General features: G+C 40.4%; 1 protein-coding gene across 3 annotated transcripts; it reads left to right on the forward strand.

Moving 5' to 3' along the window:
• Nucleotides 1–1,924: 1,924 nt before the first annotated feature.
• Nucleotides 1,925–17,709, forward strand: vtg3 (vitellogenin 3, phosvitinless). Of its 3 annotated transcripts, none has more exons than XM_034080783.2 (27): nucleotides 1,925–2,014; nucleotides 2,449–2,469; nucleotides 2,564–2,715; nucleotides 3,521–3,772; nucleotides 3,882–4,043; nucleotides 4,660–4,808; nucleotides 4,899–5,049; nucleotides 5,352–5,509; nucleotides 6,221–6,386; nucleotides 6,531–6,656; nucleotides 6,825–7,043; nucleotides 8,218–8,435; nucleotides 8,531–8,628; nucleotides 8,881–9,005; nucleotides 9,091–9,192; nucleotides 9,292–9,411; nucleotides 9,506–9,695; nucleotides 9,783–9,870; nucleotides 9,993–10,178; nucleotides 10,780–10,912; nucleotides 11,005–11,173; nucleotides 11,933–12,042; nucleotides 12,134–12,220; nucleotides 12,497–12,703; nucleotides 16,835–16,980; nucleotides 17,197–17,335; nucleotides 17,433–17,709. In XM_034080783.2, exons 1-27 carry the CDS (start codon nucleotides 1,975–1,977, stop codon nucleotides 17,538–17,540), a joined length of 3,822 nt encoding a protein of 1,273 aa, XP_033936674.1. In that variant the 5' UTR covers nucleotides 1,925–1,974; the 3' UTR covers nucleotides 17,541–17,709. The 3 variants fall into 3 exon arrangements, with proteins under 3 accessions (XP_033936674.1, XP_033936675.1, XP_033936676.1); XM_034080784.2 differs by having other exon boundaries at nucleotides 12,134–12,211; XM_034080785.2 differs by having other exon boundaries at nucleotides 10,780–10,891.
• Nucleotides 17,710–17,938: the final 229 nt, after the last annotated feature.

Consider the following 17,938-nt stretch of genomic DNA (forward strand, 5'->3'; position numbering starts at 1 on the left):
TGCAGTGTGTCAACTGGTTTTTCATTAATGTATTCCAAAAGAGTTATATATATATATATATATATATATATATATATATATATATATATATATATATATATGTTAAGGCTCTGATATCTGACAATAATCATGTTAAGGAAATATTTTTCTGCTTTTATAAAAATGGGGTGGTATGTTTTCTTGCATAAATGTCTCACATGTTATCACTTAGTCTAAATTCTGGGCAATTATTTGACGTGCAGATAGGTCTTCATCACTGCTTATTTTTCTCTATTTTCTTCTCAGTTTGGTGTAGTAGTGGCTTTGAATTCCTTGACTTTGACACATTCAGATGTATAACTAGAACTGAATCACCATGTCTGTAAAGAGCACTGCTAGATTGAGACTTGTCATAGTGGTTACTTAGGTCAAGGAAAGTAAAGCTTCCTTCTGCTTAAGTATTGTAAAAGTCAAGAGAAATACTGAATTTACAAAAACATCTGAGATACCTTAGCTAAAAATTGGGCTACTGAAACTCAGATCATGACATCACCTAACCTAGATCTAGAAAGGAGAAGAGTAAACTGAATTTGTCTCTGTTGAAGTTGGAGACCTCTATTGGCCGAAAATGAGAAAAGCAGAGGATCATGTCAGTTGAGGCCTGGGTATGAAAGTGGTGTGATTGCTTATATGTGATAACACAAGGGAGTCGCGTGTTGTGCAATCTGAACATTACTCCATAGACGACATGAATTAAGCCTTTCGGTCCATTGCTGCTCAGTGTCATCACTCTCAAACTGCACATACTGTATAAACAGGGCTGTTTGACGAGCCCTCTAGGCTGCGGCAGATTGTGAAATTGGCGTGAAGAGCAGCGATTCACCACACTGTTTGACTTTGTTTCACCCAGAAGGAGAGCTTTGTGATGGCGGGGAACAATCTATACATTCTAGGAGTAGAAGTTGTTCCAGATATTCAAGAAGTAAGAGAGTAAAGCAGCCTGCATCTGCTCTGTTCTCACTCCACCGGCTGGGTCTCACCCAGGGAATATAGGCAGATCCCGCTTTGAGTCATTGTAAAAGCGCTATAATAAATGTAAGGAATTATTATTATTATTATCCCACGGGGTTTTCTCCCTGCATTCAGCTGTGGAAAACTTGTTTTCTTCTTTTCTGAGGAATTAAAAATGAGGTTTTAACTTTGATACTTCTTATACTGTGCTCAAAACAGCTATATTTTGAGTGCTGCTGCTGATTGTAAATGAGTATATTTACTGATATACTGAGAACATTCAAGATGCTTCCTTTGAATATTTTCATTTTAAGCAACTTTGTACTCCTCATCTTCATCTCGGTGGCAAATGCAGAACTTCACACGTTCTATCGCTTCATTTACCTGAGAGCTTTAGTTACCTTTCAAAATACAATTCGGTCCTGTGAAACATTTGGATTGCCAAATGTGCTGATTTTGAATTGGAATTAATGTGTAAGATCTCCTAAAAACTATTTAAAATCCCTTTTGGCTTGATAAAGTTACAACTAATGGTTATATATAACTAATTGTTGTCTAAATGTACCATTTATGAAGGGATAGCTGCCCCCTCTCTCTGGATCTCTATCAAAACACATTCAACACCGCACCATCAATCTATGTTCAAATCACAAATCAAAGGTTGTTGTATATTTTAACATTGTTGTTTGAATGTTATCCTGTACATGTGCCTTAAATATATGAGTAAAATGCATTATTATTATTAGTATTATTGTTATACCAACAACCTGATTTAGACAGTTATCTTTCACATATTATTGGTGTCACTCTGACATGTCACAGGTCAGCCTGGCTCTGCTGCATATGTTTACTTTAAATCCCTCAGTCGTCTAAAGCTAACCTCTGTCCTGATCACAAGCTCACGAACAGTTTCCCAATGAAATCCCACGCCGGTAAATATAAAAGACAAATCTGAGATAATAGCTTCCACTCCTCCGGTTCAACATGCGAGTGCTCCTCCTTTGTTGCATTGTGGCGCTGGCCGGTAAGTTTGTACTCATTCATTCATAACAGTTTACTTGATATCTCAATTAATTAACATGCACCTTACTCATAATAATGAGGTTGATTAAATTGTTGTTTTACATCGGCGATTCAGTCCACGGTGATTTATTAATCTGTTTAGAGATTGACCTTTAAAATGGAGTGAGGTATCATTTACAGTGTTTTACTTCAGCCATCTATCTGTTTTAGTTGCATTTTAAGTCAAAGTAGTTCTGTTTTTATGAATCTAATGGCATTTAATGTGTTTTGTTACATGTAGTGTGTCTGTTTTTCAACATATGTGGACTCATTTGGAAATAATGTATTTAACACTTTTTCTCCTGAATTAAATGTTTTGATTAGGTCATAGATAAATAAAATTGGCAATGTATTTACGGTTCTAATGCTGACTATATCTGACTTTTATTCTTTTAGCAAGCCAAAGTGTCCATTTTGGTGAGTCTTGTAGTCATCATTACAAATTAAAAAATGTTTTTACTATTCATAAAGTATAAGTGAAGTGACATTTCGTTATGTAAACATTTTCCAGAGCTCGGTCTAAACCCGAAGAAAACCTACGAGTATAAATATGAAGGAATGGTACACTTTGGACTCGGCCAGCCAAACCTTGCTGAGTCAGGCGTCAAAATGATGTGCAAGATCCAGATTGTTGGTGTTTCTCAAGAGACATTCATCCTTCAGGTAAGAGTGACAATAGGAAGTAACACAACATCTCTCAATGTTGTATAAATACTTTATAAAACCTGTTACTGAGTATAGGGTATATTAAGTTGTTAATTAGTTCAATTCATGTCTGATTCATATTGTAGAGTATTTGGTAGTGAACATTTTTTCATTTATTTTTTATCTAGGTATCATACATTATTTTAAGGTCATTGTACCTCAAGGTTCAAGGTTCTTTATGTTGTCATACGAACATAGCTACAGTGTAGTTATGCCGATGAAAATCTTAGGTCACAGGCTTCTCCAACAGTGCAACACAATAACACAGATAAACAGAAAAATATAGTGCAAGTAAATAGTAAATACAAAAAGAGAAATAGTTTAAAAAAATCTTGTTGTAAGATTGTACAGCCTCTAATCACCCCAAATAACTTCTAATGGCATTAGATAAAGGTAGGAATCTTTGCATATCACCCAATATGTTAAAGCGTTCCTATTTCTTCATTTATCTTTATCTTTAACTGTTTTGAAACAATGTATGTATCTTTTATAATGCATAAATAGTCACCTTCAAGTACCATTTTGTCATCTTTCCGTCATAAACACATGCTGCATTTAAACTGTATTAGAATTATATTAAAGATAGCTTTACCTATCTATTGAGATAGTACAAACAGATGCCAGTTCTTGTCAACTTTAGTTTTATTACAAGTGTCACCTGTGTTTTATTTGACATAAAGAGTTAAAACGCTTTATTATTATCTACACATTTGTGTGACTATTCAAAGCATTTATCCCGCTCTTTTCCATCTCTGGTTCAAAGGTTTCAGATTTGGTCTTCGAGGAATTCAACGGCGTCTTCCGACAAAACAGCTTCAAAGCCTCCCCAAAGCTCACCCAGCGTATCGCTGCCCAGCTCGTCAAACCCATCATGTTTAACTACGTTGGTGGACACGTCAGTGACATCCGCACCTCTGCTGAGATCCCTGACATTATTGTCAACATCGTGAGAGGGATCCTGGATTTGTTCCAAGTCACTGTGAAGACAACACAGACGATCTATGAGCTTGAAGAGGTGACTCACTGCTGACAGATAAACTACTCGCTGCACCTCAGCATCAGTGCAAAGGTCATAAAAGAGGAAAATATCTTAATGATTGGTTTGATTTATCCTTTGCTTGTAGGCTAACATCCATGGCATGTGTCAGAGTAACTATGCAACTGAACAAGTTGTGAACACAACGGACATGCACATCACTCAGGTTGTGGATGTCAGTAACTGCAAGGAGAAAGCGGCCATCTACAGAGGAATGGCTACCGCTGTGCTCGACCAAGACTCCAAACTGGTCTGTTTGTCTCACTGCAAATGCATCTGATTCTACTATTATAAATGGACAGACTTAAAGGTCCCCTATTATACTGTTTTTCATCAATATATTATAGGTCTCAGATATATACAAAACATGTCTCTGAAGTGTTTGGCTCCAAATACCAAACACATCCTGCATTGTAGCATCCCATAAACCCCTCTGTTTCAGCCCTGTTTCAAAAGTGCTGATTCTCTGTCTGTTACTTTAGATGAAAATAAGGAGCCCCTCCCCACGCCCCTCTGAGAGATATTTGGTTAAAAAGAACACAATGGCGCTCTAGGAGGAGACTCAGGTGATAAGGGGGGGGGGGGGGGGTTACCTTGGTTGGCTATTGGCTAATGGTTACACAAGCCAAAAAATCGCTATGACATCATAAAGTGGCCAAAATCTGATCAGCTCACTTTCAGACAGGTTTTTATATAAATGGATCAGGACAAAAAGTGAGCGAATCTTTTTTCCTGAAACTTTCAGAATCTCTTAATGCAGAGGGGACACATGTTTATGTACAGTCCAAAAGACAGGAGAAAGGGGATTTTGCATAATAGGTGACCTTTAAGTCAGTGCTTTTTTGTGTGTGTGCCCAACAATCTAGAGAGGGGAGTCTATCATGACCACCTTGAGATACATTTACACAGTCAAACCCACAGCAGAGGGAGGTCTCATTACAAGGGCTCATGCCCAGGAGCAACAACACTTCACTCCCTTCAACGTGAAAGGTGGCAGTTTCAAAATGCAGGCCACGTAAGACACGCAAATATCTAAACATCACGCCCGCACATCCACAATGCTTGTTTACCATACATGTTCTGCTTTATATAACTTCTCCTGCAGGAAAGAAATGGTGCTTCTAGGCGTGACTGACACAGCGAGAGCCGTCACATATGGGCCAATGGAAAGCAAGGGCAGCCTTGTTTACAAGTTTGTCAATGCCCAAGCTAATATCCCCATTATTATGCAAAACCTGGACGACCCAGTCCCAAAGGTAATTATGATATCCTGCTGCTATGTAACATTCATCAAATGTATTAAAAAAGAGGCACCAATCACTGGCTATGCTAAGTTTCATCAAAAATAAACAGAATAACAGCCTCAATTAGATCAGTTTCATTCTTATTAATTATAATTATGTTTTTTTGTTTTTTTATCTACTGAAATAAAAAGTATTTACTATTACTCCTAAAATGGAATGAAAATAGATAAATATATAAATTATTACACAGAAGACCTTATTCTAGAGCTGCGTACACTGATCAAGTAATCATGTTGTGGGTTGGCGCCCTACAGGCTGTAGAAATGATCAAGCATCTGGCGGAGGCTAACCGTTACCAGGTGGACATTGCTACATCTCAGGACACTATAAAGGTCTATCAACTCCTGCGAGTGACGCCTTATGAAGGCTTGGAACTCATGTGGAAGCAATTGGCTGGAAATGAAGAGCATAGGTGAGTACTTATCTATTTGGTGGCCAATTTTAAAGGCATGTTAGCAGACACATCACATTTGAGGGGGTTTGAAATTGAAGTCACTGTCACTTGTGTCTTTTGCATGGCCAAATGTCCCTACATTATTTTTGTTTCATCAATAAGGTGTCATGTCATCTTACTTATGACATACCTACCTGCCATCCTAAGCGTTTTGTTGCTATTATATTACGTCATTTGACTTCCTTCTCTACTACAATAAAAAAAATGGCCATATTTGGTATCTTAGTTGCATACTGCCAATGACCAAGCTGCTGTATTTGATGTATTGGAAGTGTGAACCGGTTATAAGGTTTGAAATTCCTAGATAAATAAGCCTTTGCCAAGCTCTTGATTATAATATTATCGGATGGTGAGCAAAATATAGTCCAAGGCAATCTAATTGAAGAGCTTCCTTCTACTTAGTTCAGAAGGGCTTGAGTTTGGCACATTATCCCTGAGTGGGTTATTATTATAAAAAGCATGATGACAGAAAAGTGATGAGTTAAAGAGAGACTTTCTCGCTCATTGAGATTTAGGCTGTCACCAACACCTTCTATTTCATCCTGTACAAGTGCAATCGAATTTGACAAGTGAGCGTGTCCTCCACTTTTATCATTTCATCTGAAGGATAATTCTAATCTTAAGTATCTAACCATTTATCAATTTTCTCCCTTTTTAACTTATTTTTAGACGTTGGTTTTTGGACATGGTGGTTGAGGTCAGCGATGCACGAATCCTGAGGTTCTTGCAAACAAGGTTCCAGGCTGAAGATGTTTCTGCAGTTGAAGCTTGGCAAACCCTATTACTGTCCATGAATCATCTGCAGGCTATTCCTGATCTGGTTGAGATGGCTAAAGTGAGTTAATACTAATATGTCTGCATGTTGGATTCAAGAACAGCGCTATAGAAATACAATGTATTATTATTATTATTATTATGTTGGAGAATGATACCATGCAATGAAAACAGATGAAAATGTTAAAATGTATCTTTTTCACAGATGTTCCTGAACATGCCCTTTAGTAAATCTAATATCTATCTGTGGCACACCGTGGTGCTCTCCTACGGCTCTCTGGTGTACAAGCACTGTAACTATTACACACCCTGTCCTGTTGCTGCTGTTCAGGTAATCAAACAGAGGAATTAATCACTTTGTGCCACAAATTAATTGTGTACGTGATGAGAACAATGATTGCTGTGTAGTAGTTGAGCAAATTATCTTTGTGTAAAATCCAAACGTAATGAGTAAGTGTTTGTGACAACTGTCTGCATATTTGTTTAACATCTGTATTAGCCGCTGCTGGACATGGCTGTGGAAAGTCTGAAGAAGGGCGATGATGCGGACATGGTCCTCGCTCTGAAGGCTCTGGGTAACGCAGGTCATCCCGGCAGCATTAAGACCATCATGCGTTTCCTCCCTGGAGTGGCTGCGAACCCTGTGGATCTGTCCCCCCGAGTGATGAGTGCTGCCGTGCAGTCCATGAGACTCATAGCTGCCAGAGACCCTCAAAGTGTAACTATTCATACCACGCAGGAATGATAGAAAAATGTTCTCATTCATCATATCTCTAGGCAGTACAAGTACACACACACTTTACTCAAGTAGAAGTACAGATACTCGTGTTTAAAAATATTAAAAAGTAGAAGTACTGACTAAACTTTTGTACTCAAGTAAAAGTAAAGAAGTATGGGCTTCGAAATGTACTTAAGTAAAAAGTACCTATAACTACCATCTGTTTTAAAGAGTAACTGACCTCCCTTTATATTAATAGAACAATCATGTCATTGTTAGCTAATGAATGTTTTGATGCTGAACAACGGCAACATGACAACGTTTTCAGTGGTCCCTCTTGTTTAGAGAAGACCAGGAAATGATGGATACAAGGATTGTGTTAAAATCAAGGCAATGACTCTAAATAATAATGATCACACCACCAAACCTGTTTTGAAAATGTAAGAAGTAGAAAGTACAGGTATTTGTTTTAAAAATGTAAGAAGTAAAAGTAAAAAGTCGTCAGAAAAATAACTAGTGGAGTAAAGTACTGATACCAGAAAAATGTACTTAAGTACAGTAACAAAGTATTTGTACTCTTCCCACCTCCGTCTCTAGGCAAGGTTTTTATATAAATCATGTTTATGGTAATTGAATAATCTGACCACCATAGTCAAGTGGAAAATGTCATTGTCTGATAAGGTAAAATGCAGATTAACAATAACACGTAGATCAGGCGGTAAAGTTGACATCAAGCAATTGGAAAGATACTGAATGCCAAATTGCTCACAATGGCATGGCACACATTCAATGGTGTGTGAATGTATGTTGATGGCACTTTGTATGGAAGCCTATGCCTCTGTATGAATATGGGTGAGTGCTGCTATGTGTTCATAAGCACATTGGAAAAGTGCTTTAAAAATGCAGTCCATTCACCATTAAATCTATTCTATTCCTGGAAAGCATGGCAAATGTTCTTCATTCTTCAAATCATGTGAAATTGCACGTCTGATTCATGCTATTGTCATTGTGGAGGTACATAATCTTCTCCACTCTTACATCAACAGCATTCACAGTGAATCTGACTTTTTAAGGTTCATTGTTAGTTTATATAATAGAACAGAAATTGAAAACAGCGAATGTTTGAATGTGCTGTCTTCTGGACTCCAGATCATTAAAATACTTGTGTTTTCAGGTCCAAGACATCACCATGAGCCTGTTCCTGCAGAAGACCCTTCCCACAGAGATACGCATGCTGGCCTTCATGATCCTGTTTGACACCAAACCATCAATGGCTCTGGTGTCCATAGTGACTATGCATCTGCAGCTGGAAAAAGACCTCCATGTTGTCAGTTTTACATACTCCTACCTGAGCAGCCTTGCCAGATCCAGTACTCCAAACAACCAGTTCCTGTGAGCAAAACAAAGCAGCAATGAACAGATGTTGTTCAATCAATTTCAATGTTCTCCTGTTTTAAATTGTTTTACCTTTGTGTTCTCTACAATAGCTCAACAGCCTGCAACATAGCAAGGAAAATCCTGGCCCCTAAATTTGGTCGTCTCAGCTATCACTACAGCAAAGCAATGCGCATGGACTGGTTTAATGGTATGCTCGAATACAGATTAGGTTCAGGTTATTTATTTGTACCCATAGGTAGATTTGGTATTGCAGTTAAATGACAAGGGATCCATTATGACACACGTTTTTAAACACTACAGACAACAGGCAAATCAAAGAGTACCACATGCTCCATCACATTTAAAGACCACTAGTACAAACGTGAAACAATCGAGTGAATATATCTCGACTTCTGTGAAACCGTTGCATGACAACTTGTTTTTTTCTCCACCAAAACAGATGATTTCCTCATTGGTACAGCCACAGAAGTTTTCATGCTGAAAAGTGCTACAAACATCTTTCCTACTGAAATCATGATGAAAGGAAAGTTTTACTTCATTGGTAGAATCCTGCAGCTCCTGGAGGTACGGCGCAATAGTTTGAAATTCTCATTAAAGATAAACGCACCTTCCCAATCGTGAATACCAACTTTTTTTGTCCATCCTGCAGATGGGTATCCGTGCTGACGGACTTAAGCATCTGTTTAGAAACTTTCAACAAAGCTTTATAGGAGATCTTGGTTCAGGTGACTTCCAGGCTCTTTACAGTATGGTGAGTATATCAATATGACACTTAAAGGCAGCACAGTTACTGTAGCTTTATTTGTTTGGTTAACCATTGTGCTTGTTATTGTGTTTTTATCATTTTCAGCTTCAAAACTGGGAAATTATGCCAAATGACAAGCCGATCCTTTCTGCCTTTGCACGCGCTTCCGGACAAGAGTGGTTCTTTGCTGACATTGACAAAGAAACGATTCGGAACATCATCAATGTGAGAGTTTGATTGAGATTTGTAGTAGACTTGGTCAACAAAAGCCCCATGTGTTCACCATTTACATGCTGCTCTCATGTGACCCTACATGCAGGCTGTCAGACAGTTTGGAGGCAGATGGAGCCCTCTGTGGGCTTCCATCGAGGATCTGCAGAGAGGAGTGTCATGGCATCGCACAAAGCCATTTTTAATCTTTGAGGTTCGCTATTTCCAAGCTACCACCCTGGGTCTCCCACTGGAGATTAGCAAATACAATGAAAACATCAATGGAATCACTGTTAATGGTGAGAAGTCATATACTACATACAGGACCACATTATAAGTCAACATAGTACTGATAAATGACTAAAACTTAATTTTTTTTTGTGTAGCCAAAGCTACAGTAGATCCACCACTGATCAAAAGTCTTGGACAGCTGTTCAGTTCAGACATTTCACTGGAGACTGATGGTTTTATTGGGTAAATATTTAATGTTTATTTTATTTAAATTAACACTTCAATCATGTTTCAAAATGGTCACAGGAGCCTACAATCGAATTATGTTTGTTGTATGAAATAACACATTCTGAACCTTTTTTTAGTTTCACAAAGAACTTTTGGCTTTTCTATGGGATCAACACAGAGCTGTTCCAGTGTGGAACTGAGTTCAAGAGCGAGTCTCAAGTTGCTATCCCGTGGAAGTTTTCTGCTAAGATCAATGTCAGAGAAAGAAAGTTCGAACTTGACTTCCCTTCATGCAAAAAAGAGGTTGAACTCCTTTCAGTCAGGTAGGTGTTACTGTTACATCAAGCATAACATCATAGTTTCTCCTTTGTGCAAACACTTGCTCAGCACACCAAACACACACATACATTTATGGGATGATTTATTCTGTAAACGCACTATCGACATGTCCAGGGGACTCAGTCTTTGTTTTTTTTTCATAATGTTACACTTAACAACACAAATATATATTGAAATCGGCCAGGAATACAGGTAGAACAAGCTCTACTCAGTAAACATATGTATTGGGCCAAGAAAATGTATAAAAATACCTCAATGTGTTGAATTGTTGTCTATATATTTTTTTGGTTTTGGAGAAAAAAGCAAAAGAATGCTGTTTTCACTGAATTATGACAAAAACAGTCTTCAAACAATAATACACTTTTTTATGTTGAAATATATGAGTTTTATTGTTTTGTTTTACTTTTTTCCTTTTAAATAGCTTTAATCAAAATGTAACTAAATCAAACCATGACACTGAATTTAAATCAAATACATCTTCTATGGATAGTGCTTTTTGCTATAGATTGAGTTGTATACATGCTAATCACAAATCAGCCAATTTGCATAAATGTAACAATCCTTATTTTCCCTTTAAACCAACAGCTATAATGTGTATGCAGTCTCCAGGAACATTGAAGATCTTGATAAAATTACTCCAATGATGCCCAGCGCCATTGACCCCAATGATGAGGTGGTCCGGATGGGCCCCACAATTGTGAGGTCTGAGTATGAACAGGTAGCGTCAAGTAGAGAGGTAGAGATAGAGATAAATTCATTAAGATTCACAGATCTCAAAACAGATTAATATCTTTTCATCCAATCCAACAGGTCTCAACAAGAAACAGCTGGTATCCAAAAAACAAAGTGTGTGCTGAGAGTAACATCTATGGAGCTGGAGTGTGTGTGGAGTCTGAGTTCAGGAGAGAGTATTATCATGAGGAATACCCCCTGTACTATTTCCTGGGATACACCCACATAGCACTCAAAGTAATCCCAGGTACGCACATTACACCACACAGGACTGCGCAATCAAAATACATCACAGACGTGCATAGGGCCTGAAGAACTTAACAAATATTTTTGCAGTTTTAGGGGACACGATGCTCAACTTACATGAGAGAAAATACACCTCGAATAAGCTTTGACTTTACTGCAGCGAGTTAAACATTGGAGTTCAGCAAAAACAAGATTTCAGAGTTTAAATAGTATCCGCTTTAAAGCTGCAGTGTGTCACTCTGAGCCACCTGCTCCGAAGAAAGGAAAAACCTTTAAAAGAAACATCCATTTATCTTTTATTGTTTCTGCTATGAGACTTGGATTTCCCTATAGAGATCAATAAAGGTTTATCTTGTTGTATCTTATCAATCTAACAGATCCAGTCACAATACGACTGGTATTTAAAAATGTCAATGTGTAGGGGCCTTTTTCTACATTAGCCATTTATGTGTTAACTGTGGCTATATTTTCTCTGCACGCTTTGATAGCATGTTATATATTCCTTATACCACTGCAAAAAGCCACAAAGACGTCTTCACAACACTGTAACCTCGTTGAATGATTGTGGGTCTTGCACATTGCTCGTTTAATTCTTGTTTTATTATTATTATTATTATTTTTTTTATTATTAGCAGAGTTTTTAAAGCTGTATTAGACAAAGCATTTATTTCGATTGTCCAGGTGTTCATGTCATTGTGTAACCTCTATACATTACCCTCTTTTAACCCTGTGTTGATGTAGCCTGTGCACTTTTTATCAGTTCAGGCAATCAAAGCTGTTGACAAGATCCACTTTGAGATTGATGCCGGCCCTAGCAGACCCCCAGCGAGCACACGCCAACTGATGGAGACGCTGAGGAGGCTTTCCAAGGTATTTGGCTACCCGTGCAATGTTATTATCTGTGCACCTGCTCTGGTGTTTTATCCATTCACATTCTTCTGTTGCTTGATTGTGTTTACAGGAAGCCGCACAGAGAGTACATCTGTCCTCTGATTCAGCCTCAAGTGAAAGAGGATCTGATCTCAGGGCTTCTGACCAGGTAATGGAAGTATGTTAAACATGCTCCACAGAGATCCACCCTAAAAATAGGCAATGAGCAGTGTCATCATGTCACATGTTTCACCTGTGCTAAGGATTCATGATAGCTTCACCACAGCACACAGTGGTCCATGATAAGACTGCAGTTACTTGTCTGCATTCAAAAACTCATAAAAAGTTATAGTTGTTTTGTTTAATTTCGCTAGTCCACACATGACACAAGATGATAAATATTCTGCATTTATTCGACATGATGCACTGGACTGCTTTCTTTCTTGTTTAACAGGCCTCTAACTCAACACCTGAAGCTGTGTACATAATCAAAGCCTTCGCCATAAGTGGCAACCAGAAGCCAGAGGGGTACGACGCTGCCTTCTACTACACCCCCAAAGCAAAAACCCAGAGCGCCCAGCTGATTATGTCCCAGGTCGGGGGGGACACCAACTGGAAGATGTGCGTGGACACCTCTGTTAGGGCCAAGGTTGAGGCAAAGGTAGATACTGAACACACAATATTGATTACATTATCTGACGGTATAAAATAACAAAAGTTTCAAAAATGATGTCTAATCTACGGAGCCCCTAAAGCAGTGGTTCTCAAACTTTTTCTGTCAGGCCCCCCCTTTTGAGAAAAAAAAAAGTCGGGCCCCCCCCAACACAAATAGTCAGGCTCAGTGGCAGCGCCAGAGATTTGTTTTGGGGGTGCTGTGGGGTAGCTTGATGTTTCATAGAGGGTGCTCAAACATTTAGGGTTTCCCATTAAGGTACCGGGCGCTACAGTTGAATGTTTTACTGCAACACTCCCCACGCAAATACATAGTGTGACAGTTACAATGACGGCTCGATAATCAGCTCACAGCAAGCAGGTAAGCAGGGGTCAAGTATTATTTTTATAGGTGGTGTGTGGACCTCACATAAGGGGGTCCGGGGGCAAGCTCCCCCGGGAAGATTTATTTTTAAATATTGAAGTTAAAAGCATCAATCTGGTGAACTCCATCCATCCATCCATCCATCTTCTCCCGCTTATCCGTGGTCGGGTCGCGGGGGTAGCAGTTCCAGCAGAGAGCCCCAAACTTTCTTTTCCCTGGCGACATCAACCAGCTCTGACTGGGGGATCCCAAGGCGCTCCCAGGCCAGCGAAGAGATATAATCCCTCCACCTGGTCCTAGGTCTACCCCTTGGTCTCTTCCCAGCTGGACGTGCCTGGAACACCTCCCTAGGGAGGCGCCCAGGTGGCATCCTAACTAGGTGCCCGAACCACCTCAACTGGCTTCTTTCGACGCGAAGGAGGAGCGGCTCAACTCCGAGTCCCTCCCTGATGACCGAACTTCTCACCTTATCTCTAAGGGAGACACCAGCCACCCGGCGGAGGAAACCCATCTCGGCCGCTTGTATCCGCGATCTCGTTCTTTCGGTCATGACCCATCCTTCATGACCATAGGTGAGGGTAGGAACGAAAATGGCCCGGTAGACAGAGAGCTTTGCCTTCTGACTCAGCTCCCTTTTCGTCACAACGGTGCGGTAAAGCGACTGCAGTACCGCTCCCGCTGCTCCGATTCTCCGGCCCATCTCACGCTCCATTGTTCCCTCACTCGAGAACAAGACCCCGAGATACTTGAACTCCTTCACTTGGGGTAAGGACTCATTCCCTACTTGGAGTGGACAGTCCATCGGTTTCCTGCTGAGAACCATGGCCTCAGATTTGAACTTTGAGAGCAAAATGAAGAGATCTATGGATACATCTCTCAACACCTATGAAACTGAACTGTAAACAGATTTACTTTTTCTTTATGGATATTTTACAAATCACCCTTTTAAACGTTATTCTTGTTTTACTGTCATATAGTATTTCATACCTGTTTTTCATTTATTCTCTTATTTTTTTATAACTATAATGATCATATAAACGTGTGCCTCGGAAATAATTGTTTACATTAATGGTGACCAAAACGTTTGAGACCCAATGAGATAACTTAGACTAAAGTTAACTATCTAAACACTGAGAGAGTCCTTTAGCTCACTGAGTCTCTCAGTCTGACAGGAGAGGACTCTCCTCCACTTTGTTGTTGAAAAACCTCCTTATATCCGTTAGCGTAGCTCGCTAGCACCAGAAGCTAACAACAACGATCTCCGGTACCGGTGCGCTTTCTCTCGCTCGCGCACACAAAATGGCTCATTTCACACACACACACAGAGCCGAGCTTTAATGAAACACAGAGACCCAGACGTGTTGGTACTGCATCATATTATTTTCGAATAAATAATTTTTCAATTTATGATTTTTGTCTCTCACGCCCCCCCTGGCATGCCTCTGCGCCCCCCCGGGGTGGCGCGCCCCCCACTTTGAGAACCACTGCCCTAAAGGGACATGGGGGGAAAAAAGAGAGAGAGGAAAAAAAAAGAGGAAAAAAATAAAGTCAGGAAAACGGGTTCGTTTCTCGTGCGCACGAGAAACTAATCCGTTATCCTGACTTTATTTTATTTTTTTGAGAAAGTGGAACAACCATTTCATTTGCAGACTGTTATGTTTACGTGGGGAAATGACACTGCATACATTATTTGAGATATATGTATTTCGAACTCAGACTTAATTTTATGGACATTTCGGCCATGGGTGTAGAGCTATTTGTTTAAGCACCGGATTGTCAAAACAGGAGAGTCTGTAAACCAGTCTGCTTTGATCTATGAATTAATGTCCGTGACTCTCATACCTCATTCACACCAACGGTGTTTCAGGGCCGGATCGGAGCTGGAGCTTGAAAAGCACCGGGTTTTCCTGTTCACACCGCAGCGGAGCAGCCTCTTAGCTCCGGAATCCGGTTCGTTTTGAAGCACCAAAAATGTTTCTGGCCAGAGCAAAAGCACTGCATACGTCACGCTTACGTCGAGGCAGGGGCAGGGGCGGGATCAACTCCTGAACAACAACAAAAAGCCGCCGTTTTATCCAGTTTGTACACAACGATGGAGAAACTTAACAAGCAGCAGTGGTCCACTGAAGAGACCAGCTACCTACTGGGAATCTGGTCTTCCGAAGAGGTACAGAGGAAGCTGGAGCACAATCGGCCATTGTTGTTGTTGTCGGTGTGAGCTGTGAGGGGTTTCCGCACGGTTTGGCATTATGAAGCAGGCATGCAAACGGTTACGTCATGACGCAAATGATGACGCAATGACGCAGCACCAGTCGGACTCTAGGCGGTGTGAAAAGAGCCGGAGCTAAACCGAAGAACCGGTTCTGAACCTGAAAAGCTCTAGCACGGAGCTTGAACCGGAGTTGCGTTGGTGTGAATGAGGTATCAGAGAACCTGCTGGTCGGGCCACTAGGTCCACGCAGCGAGGCTCCCCCCGTTGACAGTTCACAACCCCCCCCCCCCGTTGACAGTTTACGTGGGCTGGGCTGGGTGAGAGTCCCCGGATGATTTTTAGTCCCAGTCCGCCCATCATGCGCCCTGGTGACCGGACATCTCCTTCATAAAACTAATAAAAGAGGGAGGTGTGTGTGTGTGTGTGTGTGTGTGTGTGTGTGTGTGTGTGTGTGTGTGTGTGTGTGTGTGTGTGTGTGTGTGTGTGTGTGTGTGTGTGTGTGTGTGTGTGTGTGTGTGTGTGTGTGTGTGTGTGTGTGTGTGTGTGTGTGTGTGTGTGTGTGTGTGTGTGTGTGTGTGTGTGTGTGTGTGTGTGTGTGTGTGTGTGTGTGTGTGTGTGTGTGTGTGTGTGTGTGTGTGTGTGTGTGTGTGTGTGTGTGTGTGTGTGTGTGTGTGTGTGTGTGTGTGTGTGTGTGTGGGGTCACTCTTTATAGCTGTTCAATGAAGGTAAACACAGAGTAGGCGGTGCGTAAAAGCTCTTTGAGCGCTGCTGCTCTTCTCTGAGTTACAGGTCCTGCTGCCTCCTGGAGTGACCACACACCCCTGGCCGAAATATCCTTAAAGTGAAGTCTGAGTACGAAATATATCTCAAATAATGTATGCACTGTAATTTCCCCACGTAAACATAATAGTCTGCAATGAAATTGTTGTCTCCTGTGCGCTCCCCCTTCCTTCCACTGGTAACTTTCTCAAAAAGAAAAAAGAAAAGTCAGGATAACGGGTTTTTTATCTCGTGCGCACGAGTTAGTATATCGTGCTGCGCACGCAAAACTTTCTCGTGCGCACGAGATACAAACCCGTTATCCTGACTTTTTTTTTCTCTCTTTGTTTTTTTTTTAGGGGCTCCGTACTAATCCTTACATTTTGCTATTATCAGCAAATTCCACGAGAAGACAACATTATACAATCATAGTTGATTGCTAACCTTATCCTTTAAAACTTGTTCAAAACATTTGAACAAACTACATCCAGCAGCCATGACTATTTATTGCCCTTTCTTAAACTGGACAAATAAAGCCATCAATTCTCACATTTAGAATATGAAACACTTCTGTACTTTAAGTGTGTGAAGGTTCCTCTTACCTGCCTGACACATGGAAACATATGCACTTGCTACAAATACACGGTTTGTTAAATCCTATGTTCAACCATACCACTGATGGTCCGTTTGAGGTATCATAGTATCATGATGTTTACAGTAGGCTGCAACCAAGTCTCTTGTTTGCAGAGACTCCCTTCATGATTAATCTGTTGTGTTTGGTGTAGGTTCATGTTAGATGGGGAGCTGAATGTCAATCCTATGACATGTCAATGAGAGCTGCAACAGCCACCCTGCCTGGCTCCAAACCAACTCTCAAGGCCAAAATACACTGGACCAGGGTCCCAGGAAACATGGCAGAGATCGGCAAAAGGTGAGCCTTAGTGGAATAAAGGGGACATTTGTACGAGGAAGATTTAAATGTGAGGATGACGAGGAGAGTGAGCTGATGAAGGAGGATAGAGGAACTTGGTTTACTTACTTTTCTTTACAGAGCACAATGGGAACATGTTCTGTGTTTTACAATTATGACACATACTGGCAAGTGTTGTTAAAATACTTTCATTAACTTATTTTGTGTCCCTCCCAGAATTGAACGCTACGTCCCCGGCATGGCTCTGCTTCTCGGTTTCACCGAACAAGTTAAGGGAAATACCAAGCAGGAGGTGTCGGCATCAGTTATTGCCACCTCAGCAGACAGCGTGGATATGCATATTGAATTCCCAGAGGTATTTAAGGAAACATTCACAACCTATATTAATATGCAAAACCTTTATTGGCTGCTGTGTTTACATTGATGTGTCTTTTTTTCTGTGTTTTGATTAGTATACAGTCTTCCGCCATGCTATTCCATTTCCACTGCCACCTGTCCGTTTTCAGGAGGTTCAACAGGACAACAGCAACACAACAACAGACAGCTTTGGATGGGCATAAAAACAAGTGGGCTACATAAAATCAGTCTGATTAGACTTAATTGGATCTTCGTCGAATTGTTCTGTGTTTTGAAACACTTTTGTAGCAGAGTGGGTACAACACATGTCCAAATTCTTTCCTACAATGTTTAATAAAGGCAGAAATAAAATAAAAAATGCTCCTCTTTGAATGCTGTGTACTTTTGTGTGCAGCAGTGGATGTGTTGACAGATTTCTTTGCAAAGCAGATGTGCAAAAACAAGCAAAAGTGCTGTGCCATTTTTGCTTGCTTTTTAAAATATGCTTTGTGCTGCAGAAAGACAACAAAGCCCATATGGGAGCCAGATGTCTCTTTCACAGAGATAACGCTGCGACCAGAATCTCACCACCCTGATGAAAGTGAAGATCATAAAAGATGCA

This window comes from Pseudochaenichthys georgianus, chromosome 4, assembly GCF_902827115.2.
Source record: "Pseudochaenichthys georgianus chromosome 4, fPseGeo1.2, whole genome shotgun sequence".
Lineage (NCBI taxonomy): Eukaryota > Metazoa > Chordata > Actinopteri > Perciformes > Channichthyidae > Pseudochaenichthys > Pseudochaenichthys georgianus.

What these genes read in the sequence shown, in the direction of transcription:
- vtg3 (XM_034080783.2), top strand. Translation starts at nt 1,975, where the DNA reads ATGCGAGTGCTCCTCCTTTGTTGCATTGTGGCGCTGGCCG. An exon ending in CAATGGAATCACTGTTAATG is followed by an intron (nt 9,696 to 9,782) that starts GTGAGAAGTCAT and finishes TTTTTTGTGTAG; the next exon opens with CCAAAGCTACAGTAGATCCA. An exon ending in CTTCTGACCAGGTAATGGAA is followed by an intron (nt 12,221 to 12,496) that starts GTATGTTAAACA and finishes CTTGTTTAACAG; the next exon opens with GCCTCTAACTCAACACCTGA.